The 22,682-nt window shown below is 37.7% G+C and overlaps 2 protein-coding genes, 1 long non-coding RNA gene and 1 pseudogene across 6 annotated transcripts; 1 reads left to right on the top strand and 3 right to left on the bottom strand.

Annotated features, from left to right (window-relative positions):
- Positions 1–4,966: 4,966 nt before the first annotated feature.
- LOC147503826 (ribonuclease III domain-containing protein RNC1, chloroplastic pseudogene) lies at positions 4,967–5,885 on the bottom strand (annotated as a pseudogene).
- Positions 5,886–8,183: 2,298 nt separating this feature from the next.
- LOC147503825 (E3 ubiquitin-protein ligase UPL5-like) lies at positions 8,184–12,548 on the top strand. Of its 3 annotated transcripts, XR_015220273.1 has the most exons (4): positions 8,184–9,616; positions 9,682–9,896; positions 10,182–10,259; positions 11,762–12,548. XR_015220273.1 is itself a non-coding variant. In XM_086604000.1 (2 exons), the coding sequence occupies exons 1-2, from the start codon at positions 9,284–9,286 to the stop codon at positions 11,944–11,946; spliced, it is 798 nt and encodes a 265-aa protein (XP_086460126.1). In that variant the 5' UTR covers positions 8,191–9,283; the 3' UTR covers positions 11,947–12,548. The 3 variants fall into 3 exon arrangements, 1 of the variants encoding a protein (XP_086460126.1); XR_015220272.1 differs by having other exon boundaries at positions 8,185–9,896; XM_086604000.1 differs by lacking the exon at positions 10,182–10,259 and having other exon boundaries at positions 8,191–9,896.
- A 6,891-nt stretch (positions 12,549–19,439) lies between these two features.
- LOC147503824 (uncharacterized) lies at positions 19,440–21,111 on the bottom strand. 2 transcript variants are annotated; one of them, XM_086603998.1, is made up of 5 exons: positions 20,408–20,537; positions 20,242–20,314; positions 20,065–20,160; positions 19,823–19,924; positions 19,440–19,668 (listed from the first exon to the last, which is right to left on the bottom strand). In XM_086603998.1, exons 1-4 carry the CDS (start codon positions 20,503–20,505, stop codon positions 19,832–19,834), a joined length of 360 nt encoding a protein of 119 aa, XP_086460124.1. In that variant the 5' UTR covers positions 20,506–20,537; the 3' UTR covers positions 19,440–19,668; positions 19,823–19,831. The 2 variants fall into 2 exon arrangements, 1 of the variants encoding a protein (XP_086460124.1); XR_015220271.1 differs by lacking the exons at positions 20,065–20,160; positions 20,242–20,314; positions 20,408–20,537 and adding exons at positions 20,670–20,828; positions 20,920–21,111.
- Positions 21,112–21,351: 240 nt separating this feature from the next.
- On the bottom strand, positions 21,352–22,267 carry LOC147503823 (uncharacterized). Its single transcript, XR_015220270.1, has 4 exons — positions 22,189–22,267; positions 22,036–22,101; positions 21,583–21,645; positions 21,352–21,486 (listed from the first exon to the last, which is right to left on the bottom strand). It is a non-coding gene; the product is annotated as an uncharacterized LOC147503823 (long non-coding RNA).
- Between the last annotated feature and the right edge of the window lie 415 nt (positions 22,268–22,682).

Here is a 22,682-nt window from a genome sequence, read left to right as displayed (position 1 = left end):
GTTCTTAGTCTGTCATTTTATTTTTCTTTTTGTTCCTTGGTTTTGTTACTTAGTTTCATTATGTCTCCCAGGTAGTAATTATTGTTTTTGTTCAGATAATACCCATACCTTCTTCCTGAGAAGTAATAGAAGTTTGATTGTTTTCTAAATTTTGCTATGTTAGTTCTCATATATTCGTATACTGCACCGTCTCGTTTGCGAGTCAAAATGAATGTTTAAAGAATGTTAAGGGTCAATTGTTATGCTCGACTAGAGTTATCAATATGTCGTTGAAGCCTCAAATATTAATGTTTATTTATTTAGTTTTGATTTTCAGATACCAATGGAAAAACTACATAAGGAGGTGGTTGGCGTGAAGCTAGATTTAAGTGCAATGAAATCGTATCTTGATGAGAGTTTTAAAGGTTTAGAATCTCATGCCAACCAAATTGAGGATAGAGTTAAGTTGGAAATATCAGCAAAGAAATGGGAGAATGATCCTGAGATGAGACGTTTCGAAGCAACTTTAGTGGAACTAGAGAATACTCCTGCGCCAATTATTAGATATAAAGATGCTTTACCTATCACTCCCCGAAATGTGATGAAGGAGACAATGAAAGCAAAACGGAAGGTAAAATCATGCTATGCTAAGGATTTTATGATTAAGTAGAAACTATATTAATGAAAAGAAAAATAGTTGCATAGTGAGATGTTGTTGTACCCTTGAAACGGTGTGTGCTAGAGATTCTTTAGACAATACCCCCATTGTAACAACGAAAAAGGTGCATTCACATAATACTCATTTTACTTGTTACAAGTACGAAGATAATCATTTGTTATTGTTTTAGGTTGAGTTTGGTAAGGATATTGGTGATTTTGGAAGCAAATTGTCCAATGCCAAAGATCGCGACGTTTTGGGAAAAACATCATCGTGAAATCGCAAATGAGTGGAAATCATATTTCATGTCTCACTTTGATGCATTTCCACTTGTCTCTTGCAGAGATGATCATTTGGGCGACCATGTGATTCCACTTTTCGAGTGATTCAGACCGACTTGGTAGGAGGCTCCTACATTGTCGCGATATTTAAAATTTTCTTTTTCATTCTACTTTTATGCATCTAACTTTATGACTTCTTTACACTTATTTTGAACTAATATGGTTTTTCATTAAACCTGCAGGAAAGACATTTCATATATTATTTAGGTTTTGTCTAAACCAGAGAAAGGATGGTTCGTTATCCCAAATGACGTGACAAACATTCTCTTATTGATATTTTCAGTTAGTATTAAGAAAATGTTTTTTGTTATTGAGTAGAAGTGTATGCTTTTGTTTTCTAGATTAGACTATTGACAAACATTCTCTTGTTGATGTTGTCAGTTAGTGCAACAACATTGAATTTTCTATCTAGTTGTTATTGTGATGTACTTAAGTTAAAATTTTATTATTTCTTATGCCTAAGTTGATATCCTATCAAGTTCTAAATTGATGGTGGTCAAATAATGGTATTTGATAATGAGGGAAGGATATGGAATGCGGACGTGCGGTGCTAGTAGCTCCAAGTTTGTCATAACCGTGTTTTACATTGGGTGCGAGATAAGTTTCTTTCTTTATTCATTTTTGTGTTTCCATTGCTATTCTGCGGCAAGTGTTTTCCTTCAACTCAATTTGGTCATTTAAATGATCTCTTGTTGCATATGTTGTTGATTTAGTCTGGTCTTTGTATATGGTCATGCCGATGTTACTTTGTAATCTTGTCTTTGTAGTGATGTTACATTGGGCTCTGAGTCATTTCAAAAAGAACATCACTGATATTACTATCTTGCTCATCACGTTCCTATTAGTAATATGGTAACAACAAGTGTGGAATCTGCAATCAGCCAGGGCATACAAAGCCCACATACCCAGATTTACATCCAGAAGTTGGGGGTAAGTGGCTACATTTACTATCGCATAAATTTTTCCGATACAAGTAACCATATTGCTGAAGAGTTAATATTTGTAAATGTGTTGCACTGGTATAAATTTTGTTTCTTAGTAAGGAAAATGTTATTTGTGTGAATTAGGTTCAAGTGTGGAATCTGCAGTCAACCAGGTCATACTAAGCCTTGGTGTACATCGTTGAATCCTCAAGCACAAGGTTAGCTGCTTCTTTCCAATAATGCTATTAGGGGATGTAGTTTATCACCGTTGCATCAAGGTTTCTTTTCTCTTTTATGAATCTCTCCCCGGTCATTAACAAAACAAAAATGGTGTGCAACTATTTCTACTAATTCTAGAGTGAGAACCTCTTCACTTTTTGGCTGAAGGGGTTAGGATGTGAATGGTGTGTTTGGCCTTTATCAAATGCCTGACTTATTTTGTTTGTATTCACCCACTGTCGATGTTGGGGGAGCAAATTGCCACTGTCAAGGGCATACAAGCGAGTTGACTCTTGTAGATATTGAAGTACCAAAAATATGATTATAAAGTGAGAAGCTCTTCACTTTTCATGGCCATCATAAGTACATTACCATCAACGAAGAATACATGCAGCATTTAAGCTTTTTCTCCAATTCTTTTTGCTTTTGTTTTTGTTTTCTTTTGTTTAGTGAAGAAAATTTCATAGGGTGACCATAACCTATATTCATCGTCAATATCATACGTAAGTCCTACTACTGCCTTCTTCCTGCACCTTGGTACTTAATATTTGGATTATTGGAGGTGCATAATACGTACATACAAAAATTATCACCAAGTTAGGCTACATGATTGGAACATCTATAGACCCCACTGTATACATGTGAGAATTCAATGAACTTGAAGCTTGGAGCTTAGCAAACGCAGAGGCAATACCAAGGTGGTGCCTCTGTGCCTCTGATATCTTTACACTACCCTCAACGAATCTGATTTGACTAGGATTCTCATTATATACCTTGCTCCATGCGATATTTCAAGCCTTGTGTATTACCTAATTATTTGTATGTCAGCATGGATAAGATTGTTGTTTGTGTCGCTTTTGACCATTGTTCTTTGAGCTAATGAGGAATTTGAGGGGATGATCAACTTTCCTTGGGATTTCACATTAGCATGTTTTTACATTATATACCTGACCAACCGAAGCACAACTAAAACTGACAAGGAGTACTTGTTTGAGTCCGTTAACATAGACATAGAAGTGTTAAAGTGTCACTCTGAGAGACAAGGACTATCTGAATGCTGCTGCAGATGTTGATTAACCTTAAGAAAGACATGCAGTCTGCCCCTAATTAAAATGCTTTAAGTTTTTCAATATTTTCACATTGTTTCTGCACCTTTAATTGGTCCATCCACCACTCCATTTCATGTTAGGAAAACATTATCTTACTATTGCAGTCGATATTCTCACATCATACCCATATGTAGTTAAGTTCTGATATGATATCAGTTGCCTGCTGCCAATGAATCTAGGTGTGCATATCTTCACTTACCTTTTGGAACTAGATGTTTCAAATTTTATTGGAACATGAAATTTTAAGGCACTCCAGTTATATTTGCTCCTTGATGTAACTGCTCTTCTCAAATTTTATTTTCTTTTAAATTTTGATTTTTATGTTGAATGCACAAGTGTATTTACTGCAATGCCTTCTCTAATGGTCATCTTTTCAATTGTTTTCAAAATTGGATCAAGAGGTTGCCCCTGGTTCATAAGTGGTTGATTTGGCATCAGACAATAAAATTGGAAATGTGACAGCTGGACTTTGGTGTCTGTGGATGTCTTTGTTGAGGGTGGAAGAATTTTACAAGAGTTCAGGAGTACTGAGTGTCAAATGGCAGGAAGACATGACCGTTGAGGGCTCAAGGACATTCATTCGATCATAGTGGTGGTGGCCTGCGGAATGGTTCACATAGCATAAACAACATAGTGTAGCTGCTTTGGATTGTTTTGTGTAGAGGACACATAGTTCTTTAATGTTTAATCTTTCCCAAGCTAGCCTATGCTTTGTACGTCAACTTTGACATCAATAAAATTCCATTACGTACTGACATTGTTCCAAATGCATGCGTATCTATTTTTACATGATCGTAGTTATTGTTTGAATTACTATCCCATAGATTAATTTTTGTCCCCCATTGTCTTTGTAAGCCTTACACAACTGAGTGACACCAAACACTTTTCTGAGCAAAACTATAGGAAATTAGCATGATGCGATTCAATTTAGAAGGTCATACATAATTCTCATAAAAAAAATGTAAATATTTCATCTCATACAACCATAAGTGGTTATGATATCTCCACTAATGTGCTTAACTTGGAACTTGTTTATTTAGTTCATTGGTTGCCACTCTAGATCTTTGTATCAATCATGGTCTAATGTTAAATCCTGCTTATGAATCATCAGCCAAATTTATCATATTCATCTTGCTATGTTTGGTTTCTGCTTGATGCAGCCTCATTTGTCTACTAGCCAACTTCTAAGTTTTTTGTTTTTCAGGAGTGATACTTGTCCAATAGTTGATAGTTGTATTTCAGCACTCTTTTGTTGTCCAAGCGTTAGTGGAAACAGAAACACAAGATTTTTGAAATCTTTATGCAATTCCTTTCCCGAATGACAAATCAAGAGCTGGATGCGATTAGCAATTTTCTTAATATCTGAATTAACCTCGAATTTCTGATCGCCCTCCTAATGTTTCTTATAGTGCTCACAGAGGCTTTGCAATTTTGCATTGACATACGGATTCTGTTGCACAATACTGCCATGTAGTCGCTCGTGGCCAAAAATTTTATGGGTACACAGTCAAAAGTCAAAACTAAGCAAGGAGGAGGACCATTTTACTGTCTAGTGGAAACCGCTTTTAGTATATAACCAGGTCGTTCAATTATAGGTAGGTGAGTTTAAGGAATGATAATGGATAAAATGGTTGAAGCTGTAAGAACTGATATGAGAATTCGAATTGGAAGCACAGTACACAATTCCACATAACTTCATCAACCAGAACCACAAGCAAAAGTTTCTGGACCTACCAATTCTGTTAATGCTAAATTTAACACACCAGGACATATATAATGCCAGACGAATTTTACAATGAAATACATTGGTTAACACCATGTCTACGTTAGAAATGGCAAATAGCTTAGCTGAAGATACAACTGTATAGTGAAGGACATTAAATACATGTTGACATCGGTACAATATATATACCATGACGATTGATGAGAAGTGTCTCCTAAAACTTGAGTTTATCCTAATGAACATCACTTAAAACACTTCCAAAGATTTTAGACCGGCTTTCATCCATCAATAGAGGATTGTCTAGAGCCACAATCCATAATTGCAATAAAAGCTGTCATTTGAACTGAATGTGCAACAACAGAGACTTGTGTTCGCCTAGTACATGTGAACCAATTCATTGATAACAAACCAACTTCACACTTCTTTTGGCTGAATTTGCTCGAAGTCAAATACCTCAAACATGAGGCATCTCACATCTGCCTTCCCATACACGGTGTAAGAGAGTCCATGGATGGCTTGCTGAATAGCAGTGGTGACAGGATTCATAAGTCTTCGGTTATGTTCGTACTTGTCCTGGATCTGCTCATCGTAGATGATAAAGCGGTGGAGGTTTTTGTCCCTGAAGTACCTCCCACAGAACTTGTTGAGCAGAAGACGCCGATCCCTCTCCGGTAACCATCTTCCAGGAGCATCGATATGCTTCATGAGTTGCTTCTCGGCCATGACAAGATCCTGAATAGAAGAAAAATAGATAAATTTCATATTTGGCTCTTCAATGCTGCGATATTATCTTAAGTTGTAATATGATCATGAAATAGACGGAAAAAGAGAAACACAAAAAAAAATGTGCCTCTTTCAGATTAAACAATTAATTAGAAGTGGATCCAGATGGATTCGAACCATCAGCCTCTCAAATAATGAGCGCTCTTACCCTTTTGAGCTTATGGATCCATTGACAAAGACAAACATTCACCATATGATAAGTAACAAGTTCATATATCATAAGTCGTATTGATCTGATATACATACAAAGGGTACAAGAAAATCAATTTAAGGGTGATTTGATGGGGGAAAAGGTAGGAGATTCACTTTAAAAAGGTTCAAGATAGATATAAGTTATAACATTGCAGCAGGTGAAAATAGACTTCATCAAGGTATGCTTGTATGCGCTCACCGCTCAGGTAATTAGATTGCTCATGTATTCCAAGAGCTTCAGTTTATCCAAGCTTTATTTCGAAGTAAGTAATGCAATTCAAAGTCCTGAAGGAACACTGTTATGTTCCCACCAAATCAGTAGGAAATAACTTGACACATAGGCAGTTCTTTGTATTGTGCTCTAAAAAACTGAATGTGGGAAAATAACACGCTAAAATGTAGAAAGAGGCATCGCTTCCTTGAACTTTTGAACAGGACTACCCTACCTTAAAGCATTTTCGTTCAGAGATAGTAGACAATTTGGGGTTATTCAGCACACGGCAGGTCAAAATATGCAAGCTGAGATGCTATTAAACTATTATGCGAGAAGGGGATGGAATAATTGAATCAAGCATATCAAACATCAATTTTTCATCATGACTACTTGGCCTTCTTGCATATATAACATAATAGAATAGTACTTGCAATCATATGTGTTGCATCTCGTGTAATAAAATGACGTTACATAAAAAAAACATATGCAAGCCAAAATATAACAACTTGTTGAAAATATTAAATATTTCATTAGAGCGGTACACAAAGTTAGGAGAAGCCAACCCTTCTATGTATCGTAGTATGGCCAATGATTGGTTGGTTTGCCTCATTTTCATGATCCGGAAGAAGCCTCAAGTCGGTTAAGAAGGGGTCCTAAGGACCCTCGTGGAACATCGAGCCACCTTTACACGCCCCAAATATATCGGTATATTCAGTTTTATCTAGTTCAACCAACTTCCTCTTATATGTTGGATGGGCATAGCTTTCCTCGATTCATGACAAATCTGTAAATAATGGAACAAATTCTAAGGTAAGATCATATCTTTTCTCGGCACACCGGTTTAAACACTGCATGTCTATGTTGGAACCTAGACACTTTGTCGCACGATAGCTTCCTAAAAAGCAAAAACTAAAGTAGTTTAAATGATAAGTGTGTAAATAAAAAAAATGAAATCAGAACACGGCTATGAAACCTAAGTGTCGTTCTATACATAGTTTCGAACGAGGACTTTTATCACTCTAACTTTTTACTATAAACATCTCCTTCACGGATAGAACAACTTTCATTACAAAGAGTTGTTACCTTAGCTTCGTGAAAAGAACCATTATACCGCTCACCTAGTGCCAAGTCCGATGCCCCGAGCCCCAAGGGCCAAAGCAAAGAACATAACCACGCCCATCCACAATACCACCTGCAATGATGATGGGTCTATCTTGACCAAAGAACGAGATCAACTACTTTTGGCAATAGCGGCGTCAATCCATCCCGAAAAACAATTAGAATCAATGCTAAAGAGGTGAATAATTTTCCTACATACATCCGTAAAATTAAAAACATCAAAAAGTTAAACACATTGTGTCACTTAGTATCCATGAATCGTGATAATTTTTACGTAACATGGCAAACATATTGTTAAACCTCTTACAAAGGGCAAGTAATAATTTTTCTGATATTAATTAACATCATACAAGAGAAAAATAATAACTTGCAACACTTGATAATATAAGTCTCAACTATTATTTCAACCCGGGGTTCAAGTAAAAGATATACCTCCTTGCATCATGAGGAAGAGCGGTTCAGTACATTTTTGCCATAGGATGTCATAATCCTTCCATCCACGTAAATCCAAAGCTAAGCGTCTTTGAAGGCCTCAAAGATAAGCTTTGTGTCTTTGTGTGTATTTGTGTTTAGGTTATAAGTTCAATATTATCTTTGTTAGATTGGATAGTACCAAGAAAAGGAAAATGCAAGCAAGCCTATTTGTCAATGAGTAAAGAGAGACGGAGGAGAGAGTTATCGAAAATAGAGACTGGGGCGAGGAGTCTAGGCACGAGTTTCTTGTTACAGAAAAATGGGAAACCTAAACAAAATTTCATCCAGTTTTATGCCAGTTTCACCCTTAGTACATTTTCTCATCTTTATGCTATAAGATAACAGATGTGTGGTCTAGATCTGTGCTCATTGGGATGCATTTATAGGTCTTCGCATTTTAGATTTAGTATTCTTTTATTGTTATTTGTTTTATTATGTGAAACATATCTTCTTTATTCATACTGTTATCACAAAATTTCAAAATCTTTTAGCGGGTCGTGGGTGAATTTATCATGGCCCACCACGAGTGCCCATATATAGAGTATCCAACTTCCTTGAGATGATCTTGAAAAACTCTCATTCTTTCTCTCTCATGTCGAGCACAGAAATCTCTTCTTCTTTGCATTTCTTTGTTCGAGTATGGGGTGGTAACACAATAGTAATACATGCAAGTTCTAATGATTCCGTCGAATCTGTTCACCAACATATTAAGAAAATGACTGGCATTCCGATAACTGAACAGAGATTGCTTTACCAAGGAAGGCAGCTTCAGTCGGAACAAACACTTGAGGAGTGTTCTATTCAGAATGATGCAGGGCTTCAACTTATTGGACGGATGAGGAGTATAGCTTATCATCAACTTGGCAACTTGTCAGTGATTTGTTATCCTCTATTCGTACTCTTTGCAAAGGTGGTCTTTCCAAAGGTGAATCTCTAAAGCATATTATAAATGTTAAGGTTAGAATTAAGGAGTTTATAAGATTGACTCCTAATAAGAATGATGGGGAATCTGCGTCGAGGTATCTTAAAATCTTTAAGACTCTGGGTGCTCCAACTGCCTTGGTTGTTTTGTTATTAACTCATTTTGATGGTAATAAGGAGTATGCCGAAGAGGCAATTCGGCTACTGCTCATTCCTAATATTGAGTTTTTATTGAAATCTACACAACATCAGTTTGCATCTATTGTTTTATTGTTTTGTAATTTGTTACATGGAAATGCTTATGATGATTCACTATACATTGCTTGTCGGAGCACTCTTGGGACTTTGTTAGATACTATTAAGTGTGCTCATGTGAATAAAATCTTTGATGATGCAAAACCCCCTGTTATAATTCAAGAGTTTCTCCCATTTGTTCGTGACCTGGCCGGTAAGCTGACTATCGGTTTGGAGTCGAGTTGGAATTCATTGCCGGGCATGGAGATGTCGTTAAAGATTGATGCCCATGATTTCACTGCTTTCTTGCAACCACTATTTAGGGCTATTGAAGACCATGTGGGTGGGTTGAGTACCCTTCCCTATCTATCTAGATAATAAGAACCCGAGTTACATGGCTGAAATTGAACATCTTTATGATATTTTCTGCAAGTTGCTAGAGACAATTAACCAGTGCCTGGTTAGAGTGGAGGGCGTCTTAGTTTCAGAAGGTGCAGCGGGGGCAAGTGAAAGTCATCCATTCAGTTGGTATCTATATATTCCTATTTTGAAAGAATTGAAAAGTGTTTGTAAAGTCTATAAAGGTGCTGGAGATAGACTAGCTTCTATGATGAAGTCTAGAAGGCTTCCATTAAATTTTCTTATCAGGTACTTAAAGCGGGGCGATGACCATCATTGGCTTCTCGAGTACAAGGATGTGACTGATTTTGAATCAAGAAGGCACCTGGTAATGATGATGTTTCCTAAGTTGGTAGATGAACATCAGGAACTAAATGAGATGCTTATTGACAGATCTAAATTGTTGGAGGAATCTTTCGAGTATATTGCCCGTGCCGATGCTGAGTCACTTCGCAGTGGCCTTTCTGTGGAGTTCAAAAACGAGGAAGCTAAGGGTCCTGGTGTACTACAGGAATGGTTTCACTTGGTGTTCCAAGCGATATTTAATCCAAGGAATCCACTTTTTCTAGCATGTCCAAATGACTGTCGGAGGTTTTTCCCCAATCCAGGTAAGCTTCCACTTATCTGAGTCATCTTGTGTTCCTTTTATCTTTAGTCGCCATTCGTCTCCTTTTAAATTGGGAGATATTCATGTTTGAAATATGAGTTGTTGTCGTCATTAATTTAGTAATTAATTGTTTATCTTGCTATTGTTATTGTTATCGTTATTCTTGTAGTGGGAGAGAAGTTAGACAGTATTTGCAATAAGACATCAAATATGAGCTTTCAATAAACAATCATCCCAAAACTCCGTGTGCCTTCCTAACTCCTCTAGTATATTTACGCTGATCTAGGCACGTCCAAGCTGGTATCCCCATGGAGAAAAGTGCAGCATTTAACGTGATTGTGGAGCTCGAGCATTGCTATTTATGGTAAAGTGGAAATCTTTCTTTATCTCACAGTGATTTATTCTTCGACCTGAGATCCTGTCATCATTCTTACAGGCTGCTCCTTACCAAAAGAAAACTGATAGTTAGATCGTTTTGGAACTTTGTGCGAAATGATATGGTGTGCTCATATTGTTCCACATCTTAAGAATAAAGCAACCTCCAGAGACGCTAATACCAAATATGCCCCACATTGTACTGCCCTTCGAGTGTGCTTTTGAGCATAAGGAGGCTGGCAAATCCTTCACTAAACATGAACTACACGTACAACCCTAAACTGGTTGAGACTACCATCAAACGTGGCAGGGGTAGGGACTGAGGATGGCAGTATGATTGGCAAACTACCCATCTCACATACACATAGGAGCCTCTTGGAAGGTTGTAAAATGTACTTCATAATATTTACCTATATTAAAAACAGTTCTTGTTAGCTACTAAAACTTGGTTTTGGTACTGGTTATGAACTAGGATTTAGGATGACTATTTGTTTTGAGTGTGTCATTTAGTGGGCATCATGTATACGCGATGATCTTTTTTGAGCAGGAGTTGTCGTATGGGAGTTTCTTGTCCTTTGTAGAGTTAACCTAGTTAGGAATCCCTTTCACATCTTGTGGTTGAAAACTTCAAGAACCACAAACTAAGCAAGCTACTTAAGTGACCCCCTGAGGAAAAAGCAGGCCTGAAGCCAAAATGACATACTGCTCTCAATCTGACCTCTGTAATCCATTATTGAGTTCAGATAATTGAAATGTCCGCTTTACCCATCTCCTCCAGCACGAAAAAGTATAATGTGTTCCATACATTGGTCAAGATAAGAGGGCATGGTTTATTGTGCTATTAGTAATGGAAAAATTGAACTTTAGGTCTAACTGCAATGCAGTATTTAGGTAACCCACCTTCTGTTGTTTAAATTGCAGATGAATGCTCCTATTATGTTATTAGTTCTGAAATTTGTAATGTTTACTGGGAACTGGGTAACTAACTCTGGACCATATTCTTTGCCACACGATTCTTGAAATAGAAAAGATAAATTATTGTTCAAACCTCCCCTTGAACCTCCATGGCCAGACGACCCATTCATCCCTTGGTAGTCAGTCAAGATTGGAGGATTGTTTAGTTTGAAATGGTTGGGCACTGAATCTATTGAAGCCCCTTTAGCTTAAAAATATAAATTGTACCTTGCACCTGACAACGGGAGCAGTCCAATTACAAGTGCTTGCTCATCCCTAATTTATTGTACAAATCAATCAAATCTAGTAACTATTCTATCCTTTATATTCAAGGCTTCGACACACTTGGACATATCCTGCAAGGCTTTGGCGAAGAATAGATATCTGACTATAAAACCCGTATAAGTGAATCCAAACAAGTAGAAATTGTCCACAGTTATTTGCTGTGCAAACCTTTTATTTACTCGTTTTACTTTTCCTTTTCTTTTACGGAAAACAAAGATTTTAGGTTTCTGATTCAGTGTATTCTGATTGCAGTATCAAAAGTGGATTCTCTGCACCTTAACAATTTTCACTTTTGCTGTCGGATGATTGCATTAGCCTTGATGCATAAAGTGGAAGCAGGAGTCGTACTTGATCGCCTATTTTTCTTGCAATTGGCTGAAAAGTCAGTCTCTTTGGAGGATGTTCGTGATGCAGATTCATGCTTTTATTTGAGATGAAAAAGGATTTGGGAGATGAATGCTGAAATTTTGGACTCACGTGCTCTTGGACTAACTTTTGTTCGAGAAATTGACGAGTTAGGGTCAAGGAAAATAATCGAGCTCTGCCCTGGAGGAAAGAGCGTTACTGTCAATAGCAAAAATAGAGAGGATTATGTCAACTTACTTGTTCAGCATCGCTTTGTCACATCTATTTCTGAACAGGTAGCTCATTTTGCGCAAGGGATTGGTGATATTGTTTGGAAGTCACAGTTCGAAGTATTATTTTTCCAGAGTTTAGAGCTTGAAGATCTTGATCGCATCTTGCATGGAAGCGATAGTTCGATATGGGTAAACTGGAAGTTCTGTAGCTTCTGGTCTGTACTTCTAAATGGATTTCAACGTTGTTTTGCTCCTGTGTAGTCTTACTATTTATATTTTGGTAGTCCTGTGTAGTCCTTGATGATGGTAGTTACTTTTTGAACTGTAGAGCAGATTTGGATTGCCGATTTTTATTAGCATTTATCTTTAAAATCTGTTTTCTGATGTCTCGTCTCTTTTAGATGTATTTTGACCTTAAAGTGAACTATGCATACTACAATCAAAAATGAAATTTCCACATAGATTATTACAGTGTATGTATGTCATAGAATAGCAGCCTTTCTTGTTGTGTTTTGTACTGTAGTAATGTTATAACGCAGCATTCTTATCGACACCTTTCAAAGTAGTTTTTTTTTTCAAAATCTGTAATTGCGTACCCTCATAGCACTGCGTCATACAAAGTTCTGAAAATGTACAATTATTTGAAGTCGGAGATCTCGTTAACCTGGGGTTGTGCTGGAAAGTGGGAAGTGCAAGTAAAATAAAGTTTGAGAGGATCACTGCCTTCCCCCAATTCCACTCTCTTTGGACCCCAAAATTCTGGAATTAAATTTGTTACACATTTCTTGGATGATCAGGGTCACTGGATTCACTTACTGTAAAATCTGTCTTTAACTGACTTGTACACTAATCTACTGAATCCAACAACTCTGGAATCTTTATAAAAAAAACACAGCTCTGGAATAAATACCCTGAAAAGACTTTGGAGTATGATATGGAAGATTCACTCTCCATTTCAAATACGACTTTTCCTTTGGAAAAAAATTTCAAAATTGTCTTCGCTCTAAAAGTATTCTAACCTATAGATACATCATTCAAGATGACACTTGTTGCAGTTGTCACAACTCACAACAACATTAAAGCCCTAGCTCATTTCTTATTCACCTGCCCTAAGAGGCTAAGGTACATGTTTGGTTTACCTCTCATTTTCCTTGGTTTTGATAAGCTTGACCACATCTTAAATTCCTCAGACTTTATAAAACATCTTCTCAAACAATTCCCTACTAGAAATGAAAAACAAGTTTATATTTGCAGGAAGCTCAAAAGTTGAAGGCCAAAGATCAGGAGATTCAGAAGCACTTGCTCTGAGGGAAGGAGTATACAAAAACCTTTTGAACTAGGCATCATCAGAGTAATTGCTGGTTCAGACTGTCAAAGCCTAGTGGATAGTGTAAATTGTCTAGGATGTGATGAAAGGAGCTCGCTGGTGGTGACCGGTATTTGGAAAACCTTTTTGGTTTTTTGTCATGTGAATACTGAATACTGAATACATTCCAATCTCTGTAAATATGGTTGCTTATTATGAACTAGCTTTCCGCCTTTCGCTGGGTAGGAAAGGTTTGCATGAAAATGGGACCAAGCCCTAAACTGGTCCCTTGGTGTGTGGAAGTCAATAGACAGAAAACAGAATAGCATTGTAGCGACCCAAATTATGACTGCAGTAAGATCAACGATAAAGGGACATTATAATGGGATAACAAGAAGTGGGAGGCATCCTAGCCGGGTCGCGGCTACTGGAATATAGGGGGAAAGAAGTGAACACGTGGGGCAATGAGTTGACAAATGAAGGCCGCGAGTCTGAGGTGGGATGAGCCGGGAGCCAGATAAGCATGATCCACGAAATAGAGATTGAGACCCTTGGGAACAAAGATAAACCCTACAAGTGGCAACAGAGGCAGTGCCGGACCTGAGGAAAAGCGACCACCAAACCAAAACAAAAAATAGGGGACACACTATTATCGGCACAAAACAATAAACTTTCTAATAAAGAGTTTAGTTAGTTGCCACTTATTTTGGACAAAAAATAAACCAACCATATTTAAGAAAAAAAAATAAACACACGATTTCAATTAATCCCTCAATACCTGAGAACCCAACTCTTTATATTAAACTCTTTGGCAATACTTACCCCACTCCTTACAAACAATTAAAAAAAAAATACTAAACCAACTCACAATTAAAAAACTCAAACTTTTATCTAAATCTAAAAAAACAAATAAAACTCTTCTGTCAAATAACAAAATCACTCACAATCCCGAGAACCCAACTCCTTATTAAACTCTTTTACAATACTTACCCCACTCGTTAAAAAAAAAAAAAAAAAAAAAAAAATCATTTGGATTGTAAACGGTAATGGGTTTACTGTTCCCTATATTTTCCGCATTTCGATAAACAACATTTGGATTGCCAGTTGAGTATCGATAGGGTACGAGATGAAATTAAGGATGATCGTGAATTGTATTTGTCACTGGAGAACTCCTTAAGGTCATTAGACAAATGGGTTTGCGGCATTTGTCTTTGCATCCATGCTCTTGGGATACCGTGGTCGTCATCCGGATGATACCATAGAACCGCCGCTTTGATGGAGAGTGGAGAACCCGCGTGTGTTATTGTGGGCATACCACGGCCGCCTCTAAGCCCAACACTACGGATCTTACACTCCACGACACAATGTGGGTGACGGGTGATACCCTAATCGGGTTGGTAATGTTTCGCGAACTTGATGAGGCGTTACTTGATAGTGCATTCCGTATACCTTTTCGTCTTTGTGAAAAGTATACCACGCGGCTTGTCGTTTGGCTTTTACGTGCATTGAAATCTGCTCTTTGGGATATTACGACTGATCCTGGGTCAGTTATGCCTTGGGTTCGTCTCCTTCTTCTGCCACGCTGTACTCTGCAAGTTTTTCAACCACAGAATCGTCAGGAACGTCGTTCTGGTACTAGAAAAACCTTCGCCAGAATTCTTCTCCATGCCTTGATGACATGGAATGAGCCTGGTGGGATGTTTCGCCTCTTAGAGTGTGTAATAGAGCCTCCTTCAATCTAGCCAAATAGGAAATCTGCTCCCACCTTCGAATGTAATGCGCGTCGATGCTTACGAAAAGTTGTCGATGGACATTTTGCAGCCGTTAAAGTGTTATCATCATCGAGTAGCCTCAATCTTGTAGAGACTATATGTGCATTAGAGGAGAAGCACCCGACAACAACCACCCATGAGACCCGACCGTTCCTTTTCTTTGAGCCCCTTTTTAGTGGTAGAGAGAGTCGCCCCTATTAGCATGTATTCGGTCATTTCCGAAAGGCACTTCTTGTGGTCGTGATGGTCTTCGAGCTCAGCATTTGTTGGATGCCATGAGTGGTGCTTTGCCAGCCTATATCGTCTGATTTGCTAGATGCATTGACCCCTGTGGTGAATCTTTGGTTACAGGGACGATGTCCACAGCCGTTAGCGGAATTCATCGCGAGTGCTCCGCTTACTCCACTTCTCAAGCCGGATAATGGTATTCGTCCTATAGCTGTAGGGATGGTTTGGCGTCGTCTAGTCTCCAAGATTGCAATGAAAGGAGTTTCCCAAGATGTGGTAGGATACCTACAGGATTTTCAGTATGGGGTTGGTGTTTCTGGTGGTGCAGAAGCGCTTTTGCACGCTGTCAACCGCATAGTGTATGCTAACGATGGATGCGACTCTTCGATCTTTTTGTAGATTTCCGGAATGCTTTTAACATGGTTGATCGGACTACCATGTTGAGAGAGGTTCGTATCTGTTGCCCAGCTATTGCCCCTTGGGTTGAATACTTGTATTGTCAACCTGCGAGGTTATATATGGGGGATGGCTACATATGGTCCGCTCTTGGGGTCAAAGAAGGCGACCACTTTGGGTCCCCTTCTATTTGCAGACGGGTGTTGCATCCCCGATTCTCGGATCCAGTCCGGTTGTCGATTGTTCTTTGCATGCTTGGTATCTAGATGATGGGACTCGATTGGAGATACGAGCAGTGGCGGCAACTTTGGTATGATTCGGGGAAGAAGGACCTTCTTACGGGTCGGGTTCTTAATGTGGCTAAAACCGAGATATTTTGGCCATCATTGGATCCACGCCGCTCCACTCCCCGGTCTCTTTCCTTCAGATTTGTCCCGGCCCTCGCCAGGAGTCGGGTTGCTTGGAGGTGCGGTCGGCCTCGATCCATCTTTTGTCATGGGCCTTGCTCACAAGGCGTGTTGAAAAGGTTGCGACTTTGATGGACCGTTTAGCTATATTAGATGATCCACGCATGTGAGTTAGCTCTCTTACGTGCTTGTGCTGGGCTCTCTAAGTTGGTATTTGTGATTCGTACTTGTCCACCATCCCTTTTTAGAGAGGCAGCTAAGACTTTTGATCGGCATCTCCGCAATGTTCTCCAGGGTATTGTGGTTTCTGATGGTCCTAACCGGGTGATTTGCAGTGGCGTTTATCGACACTCCCATTACGTCTTGGTGGGTTAGGTATTTATTGTGCCACTGATGTCTCTACTTTTGCTTTTGTGGCCTCCCGTTGTCAGACTTCTGAGCTTCAGAACCACATTCTTAGGAGTTGTGGGCCAGTGCCTTTGGATGAGATTCTTGATGTTGCTAAGAGTGCATTGAGTCTTTGTCTACCCGATTTTGACCTCAGTTTTATGGCTGGGAATGCTACCGTCCCCTCAAAACCACAAAAAGTTTTGGCGGAAGCATTCTATAGTAAGATTGTTGCTGGTCTTGAGAGGGAGTTTGTGTTATCTACTCATCAGAAAGCAGTCATTGGATGCTTGCAGTCAGAACACGCTAAGGATTTTTTACTTGCCATTCCAATGGAGGGACTGGGACAGCGTATGTCGTCGGTGGAGTATCGTTCTATTCTCCGGTACGTCTCATGATTCCTTTGTACTCGATGGTGGTCTATGCCCCGCTTTGCAAAAAGAGTAGACTAGACGCCGGGGACCATGCAAAGACATTGTAGGCATTTTCCGGGTTTCAAATACCGACATGATCATGTCGAGATATTTTATGTGATGCATTTTGGAGGGCTGGGGTACAAGTAAAGAAGGAGGCTCCCGTGAATTTTCTCACCGATCCGAATGAGGGAAGATCTACACTCCGGCCCGCTGGATGTCTTGATATACTGATTGGTCCGAGGGGAGACATGCATGTGTTGATATAACCGGAGCCTCTCCATTGGTAGAAATTTGGGAATGGAGTCTTTGAGGTGGGAGAAGCGAAAAAGAGAAAGCGGCGACGGGGAAGATGGAGAAGCATGAGGAAGCTTGCACGGCTAACCAAATTGTTTCATTCCGTTTAGTTTTTCGACACTTTCGGTTTCTTGGAACAACAAATCGGTTGAGCTTCTCAAGAGACTTGAAAAGTCATGGACGAACGCGTTATGACAAATTGGTTCTAACGAAGTTTGTTTTAGAAGAATAGGATTTGCTATTCAGAAAGGACTTCATGCACGGCTTTTGTTGCACGCTTGTCCTAATTATTTGTAAAATCCTTATCGGTATCAATAAAATTTCCAAAAAAAAAAAAAAATAAACCAACTCACAATTAAAAAACCCAAACTTTTATATATATCTAAAAAAACAAATAAAACTCATCTACCAAATAACAAAATCACTCACAATCCATGAGAACCCGACTCCTTATTAAACTCTTTGGCAATACTTACCCCACTCCCACTCGTTACAAACAATAAAAAAAAACAAAAAATACTAAACCAACTCATAATTAAAAAAATCCAAACTTTTATTTATATTTAAAAAAACAAATAAAACTCTTCTGCCAAATAACAAAATTATTCACAATCCCCGAGAACCTAACTCCTTATTAAACTCTTTGGTAATACTTACCTCCACTCGTTACAAACAATTAAAAAAAACAAAAAACATTAAACCAACTCACAATTAAAAAACCCAAACTTTTATCTATATCTAAAAAAACAAATAAAACTCTTCTGTTAAATAACAAAATCACTTCACTCGCTCTCTCTTGGATTATATTGGATAACAAAAAAAAAATCGATAACATTAACGCATATAGGGCCACATTCTATTGCCTTGCTTTAGGCCACCAAAATATTAGGGACGGCACTGAACAGAGGGACCGAGAGAGTGAGGGACAGGTGGAGGGTCAGGAGGGAGTAGGAAGGGCTATAAAGAGAATAGGGAAGAGAGGAGAAAGGGAGGAAAAAAGGAAGGAAAAGAGGAGGAGGCAAGGGGTGAGAGTAAGAGAGTAAAAAGAGGTCAATACATTTGGCGCCGTCTGTAGGAAATATCAAAGAGAGTAGAGAAATGGCGACGAGAGTGTGGGTAGACTGAGAAAGACGGTGGTCGCCGACGAGGATGTGGAGTCAGTAAGGAGTGAAGGGGGAGAGTGAGGCGGGGAAGAGACAATAATGTCAGATTTCACTACTAAAAGAAGGGCTTTTTGTGTCACTTTTGAAACTAATTCTGGAGTGAACTATAAGCCCCCGACACATAAAGTTCTACCAAAAGTGACACAAAAGCCTTACTAAATGTGTCACTTTTAAGAAAGAGTGTCACAGTGCTTGTCAAAAGTGATACTAGTTGTATCCGTTTAGGACCAGAGTGGGCACATTAAGTATACTAGTTGTGTCACTTTTAGGCTAGAGTGAGACATAAGTACGTCAAAAGTGACACATTACGTATACTAGTTGTGTCACCTTTAGACCAGAGTGAGACATAAGTACGTCAAAAGTGACACATTAAATATACTAGTTGTGTCACTTTTGGACCAGAGTGAGACATAAGTACGTCAAAAGTGACACATTAAGTATACTAGTTGTGTCACTTTTTTGGACCAGAGTGAGACATAAGTACGTCAAAAGTGACACATTAAGTATACTAGTTGTGTCATTTTTGACCAGAGTGAGACATAAAGTACATCAAAAGTGACACATTAAAATTATACTAGTTGTGTCACTTTTTGGACCAGAGCGAGACACAAATCGTCAAAAGTGACACAAAAGCCCCTTACTTCTTGTGTCACTTTTGGGAAATCAACTCCATATAAACTCATTATGAAAAGAAAAAGCGACACATAAGAGTGGTCAGTTGTGTCACTTTTAATAGATATTATGTCACTTTTTCCAAAAGTGAGACAAATGAAAATTATTTTTTTTTAAAACATTTTCTCATTTTTGTATTCGATCGTATTCATTTATCAATCTGCATCCTATACGTCATAACCAAAATCCCATTAACCTGCTTTATGACATAAACAACATCCACATACATTTATCAAAACATCACAACCAAAATCACTTTAACTTGCTTTATGATACGGAAACAACATCCACTCGAGAAGAAAGAAACAACATTCAAAACAATTAACTTCTATTGATTTCATCGATCAAACCAAGTATTTATCATCTAGTTTGACTCCCAACAAAAGAAGTCATTCCAATACCAAAAGAATCACAATTAAAAAAAAAAAAAAAAACTACATAACGCCAATACTATCCTAGCAATATCTTAGCTTGTTGTGCGCACTTCCAACACCAAAAACCTAGCTGCCATCTATTCATCTGTTAATCGATCCATGACACCTGTATCATATCATGAAGTCGTCATTCCACTATGACTAGTATATAAAATTAAAAAGCAAGTGAATCAAGAAGGGTATATTGTACAAGTAAGAAAAAAAAACAATAAGAAAAGTATATATACATAAACAAAGGGAAAATATGGAAGCCCACTTACCCAAATTAACTACTCGATAAATTGTTGGATAAAGTCGATGAATTCAAGACGAAGTTCATCTATTTCAGTGGTGTAACTCTTCTTGCTAGAGAACTCCAATACCTGTTCGACGAAAAATATATTATAAATATTATGAAAATGAATAATACAGGCAATGCAATGCATTGCCTAACATATTTACAAATGCACCAAATTATAAGCTAGCTAAGACTATATGAAAAATAATGATACTTTACAGTCACCTTCTTTTTTATCTGTGGACCAGGATCCTCTACTAAATCTCGCATAAAGCGCAATACATAATATCCGCATACAATCCCCCCTTGTTGTTGTGGGCACTATACATAATTAATACTTGCATTAACACATACACAAATTGAAAGATACTTTGTATTGTATTCCAAATAAACTAAGCTTACTGTCACATAGTTCCAATTTGGATTTGGATTCATCTTTCTCTTTCCTTTGGACATATTTGATGTCTTGATCGCACTGAAAATGAAAATGCATTTGTTTCATTTTCATTATTTTCAAGATAGAATCAAATATACAATGAAAAATACAATAAATAAAGACTAAACTCACGTGTTTACTAATAATTTAAAAGTTGGATCCGGCGGCCCTCGAAAATCTTTTAAAGAGTCCAACCAGTACACTTCCATTGATGGTATGTCAAGAACCATTAAAACCCAATGCCCCCTACATGACCAGTTATGTGGATACAAATTCAATTAAGTACTTTTAATTATATAACCAATCGGAAAAAAAATAAATAAAAATAAAAATAAAATAATTTTAATTATATGAAAATAATGTATATGTACTGCAAATGTATAAACACAACTACCCTGTGTTGAAAGGAATTAAAAGCACATGATCACCGTGTTCTTCAGCCAACTTCTGAATATATCGAGCCTTCTCATCATCTTTTGTATAAATAGTAAAACTTTCTGGGTTACCAAATGCATACTTTGCTCGAGCAATTCCAAAAGTCGCATATAAATATCTACAACATATATATATACATTCTGTTAAGTCGTCGCATATGAAAAGTTAAATTATAACTAACACAAATAAGCTCACCTAATTATTCATACCTCATGTAGGAGATAATGCAGCTACCATTTAACATTCTCTTCTCACACACATCCATCAACTCATCTTTTGAAACTCGTACTTCCGCCATCTCATCATGGAAAAGAGTTCCAACCATTGGAACTTCTATAAAAGCGTTTTCTTTCACTATTTTGTCGACACAATCCACAAACTTTCTGATCTTATATTAAATACTGCCCCACGGAAGTGGAATACGCTTCTCTACCTAACAAAAAGTTGATGAACAAGATTGATGTTTATATAACAAAATTAAATAAATTACCATACAAATATCCATATCCTTATACTACCTCGTCACTTTTAAGTATCACAAGTTCCTTAGGCCATGCCACAAACGAGTTTACCGCATCTTTAACAAATACATGTTCATCGCCGTTTTGAACTGGGAGAAAGGCATCACCACATAATGCTTTATTTATTGAGACCTTCAGATATGACTCTCCCAAAGGCATATTGTGAATAGTATCCTCTGGCCCCTTCCTTGCTAAAACACGACCTTCGGCAACAATGTTGTCTTTAGATCCCAATGCCAATCTACAATCTTGGTCCTATAACAAATAAGCAAAACAAAGACAACATTATCTAGTAACAAATTTGACAAAAACATTTAATCAACCTTTTTAATTAAGAAAATATTTTTTTACCTTCCCATCTTTAGCTTTAAGTTTTTCGGAATCCACAATGCTCTTTCCGTTGTCTATTTTTGACTATACGACGAAGTGTACATCAAGTTAGTATATGTGAAGCACTTGGAATAAAAGAATGAAAAAAGCTACGTATCATTCCCTGCATTTACTCCTATAACAAATAAGCAAAACAAAAACAACATTATCTAGTAACAAATTTGACACAAACATTTAATCAACCTTTTTTAATTAAGAAAATATTTTTTTACCTTCCCATCTTTAGCTTTAAGTTTTTCGGAATCCACAATTCTCTTTCCGTTGTCTATTTTTGACTATACGACAAAGTGTACATCAAGTTAGTATATGTGAAGCACTTGGAATAAAGGAATGAAAAAAGCTATGTATCATTCCCTGCATTTATTATACCACAATGAATATAACATGGTTAAGGCAACTATAGAATGAGCTTACCTGTACATTTTTCGACTTAAGTTTTACTGAAGTCACACCTTTTTTTTGTTGACCACCATCTTTTCTCTATACATTAAATATGAGTTTAGTTAAAGAGAACACTCGAAATATGTAGAAAATCAGAAATACAAATTTAAAAGCCAAAAAACTTACCTACTTAGACTTGCCAATCACCTGATGCCTATTATCACTTTTGGCACTATTGGATTCCACATTTTCTAATGGCAACGAGTTGACGAGTTTTGGTCCTTGATTGAGCAACTCACTCGCCAACAAATGCGTTCTTTCGGTGAATTAGTCTCACCTTGTTCTTTAAGCACATGTAGCACCAAAATTTTCAACTTCTCGTTTTGAGCTTCTTTCTCTTTCAACTTCACTTCCAAATCCTCGTGATATTTCTTTGATCTTTTATTAGGAAGATTGAAGCACATAGTGGGAGTCGTATATTGTCCACCCGCCCTAACTCGACCACTAGGCTCTGGAGTTCCCAATGCCATAGTAAGTATGTCATTCTTTCCTTCCGTTGCCAAAACCCCCTCCTCTACCTTATTTTTCAGCTCCTCCTGCAAAAATAGATATAAAATTCAAAATCAACGAATGAGCGACCACAGGTTGTTCTAAGAATAGACGAAGACAGAGAAAAAAGC

Source organism: Coptis chinensis, chromosome 4, assembly GCF_015680905.1.
Source record: "Coptis chinensis isolate HL-2020 chromosome 4, ASM1568090v1, whole genome shotgun sequence".
In the NCBI taxonomy this organism is placed as follows: Eukaryota; Viridiplantae; Streptophyta; class Magnoliopsida; order Ranunculales; family Ranunculaceae; genus Coptis; species Coptis chinensis.
The sequence above is the reverse complement of the archived record's forward strand: the minus strand, read 5'-3'. Positions and strand labels throughout refer to the sequence as shown.

Excerpts from the sequence above, each read along its gene's own strand:
- LOC147503824 (XM_086603998.1), bottom strand. The coding sequence starts at position 20,505 with ATGGTTCTTGACATACCATCAATGGAAGTGTACTGGTTGGACTCTTTA. Across the intron at positions 20,315-20,407 it reads TTTAAATTATTAGTAAACAC|TGCGATCAAGACATCAAATA; the intron begins GTGAGTTTAGTC and ends TTTCATTTTCAG. Across the intron at positions 19,925-20,064 it reads GTCCACAGATAAAAAAGAAG|GTATTGGAGTTCTCTAGCAA; the intron begins GTGACTGTAAAG and ends TTCGTCGAACAG.
- LOC147503825 (XM_086604000.1), top strand. The coding sequence starts at position 9,284 with ATGGCTGAAATTGAACATCTTTATGATATTTTCTGCAAGTTGCTAGAG. Across the intron at positions 9,897-11,761 it reads GAGGTTTTTCCCCAATCCAG|TATCAAAAGTGGATTCTCTG; the intron begins GTAAGCTTCCAC and ends TTCTGATTGCAG.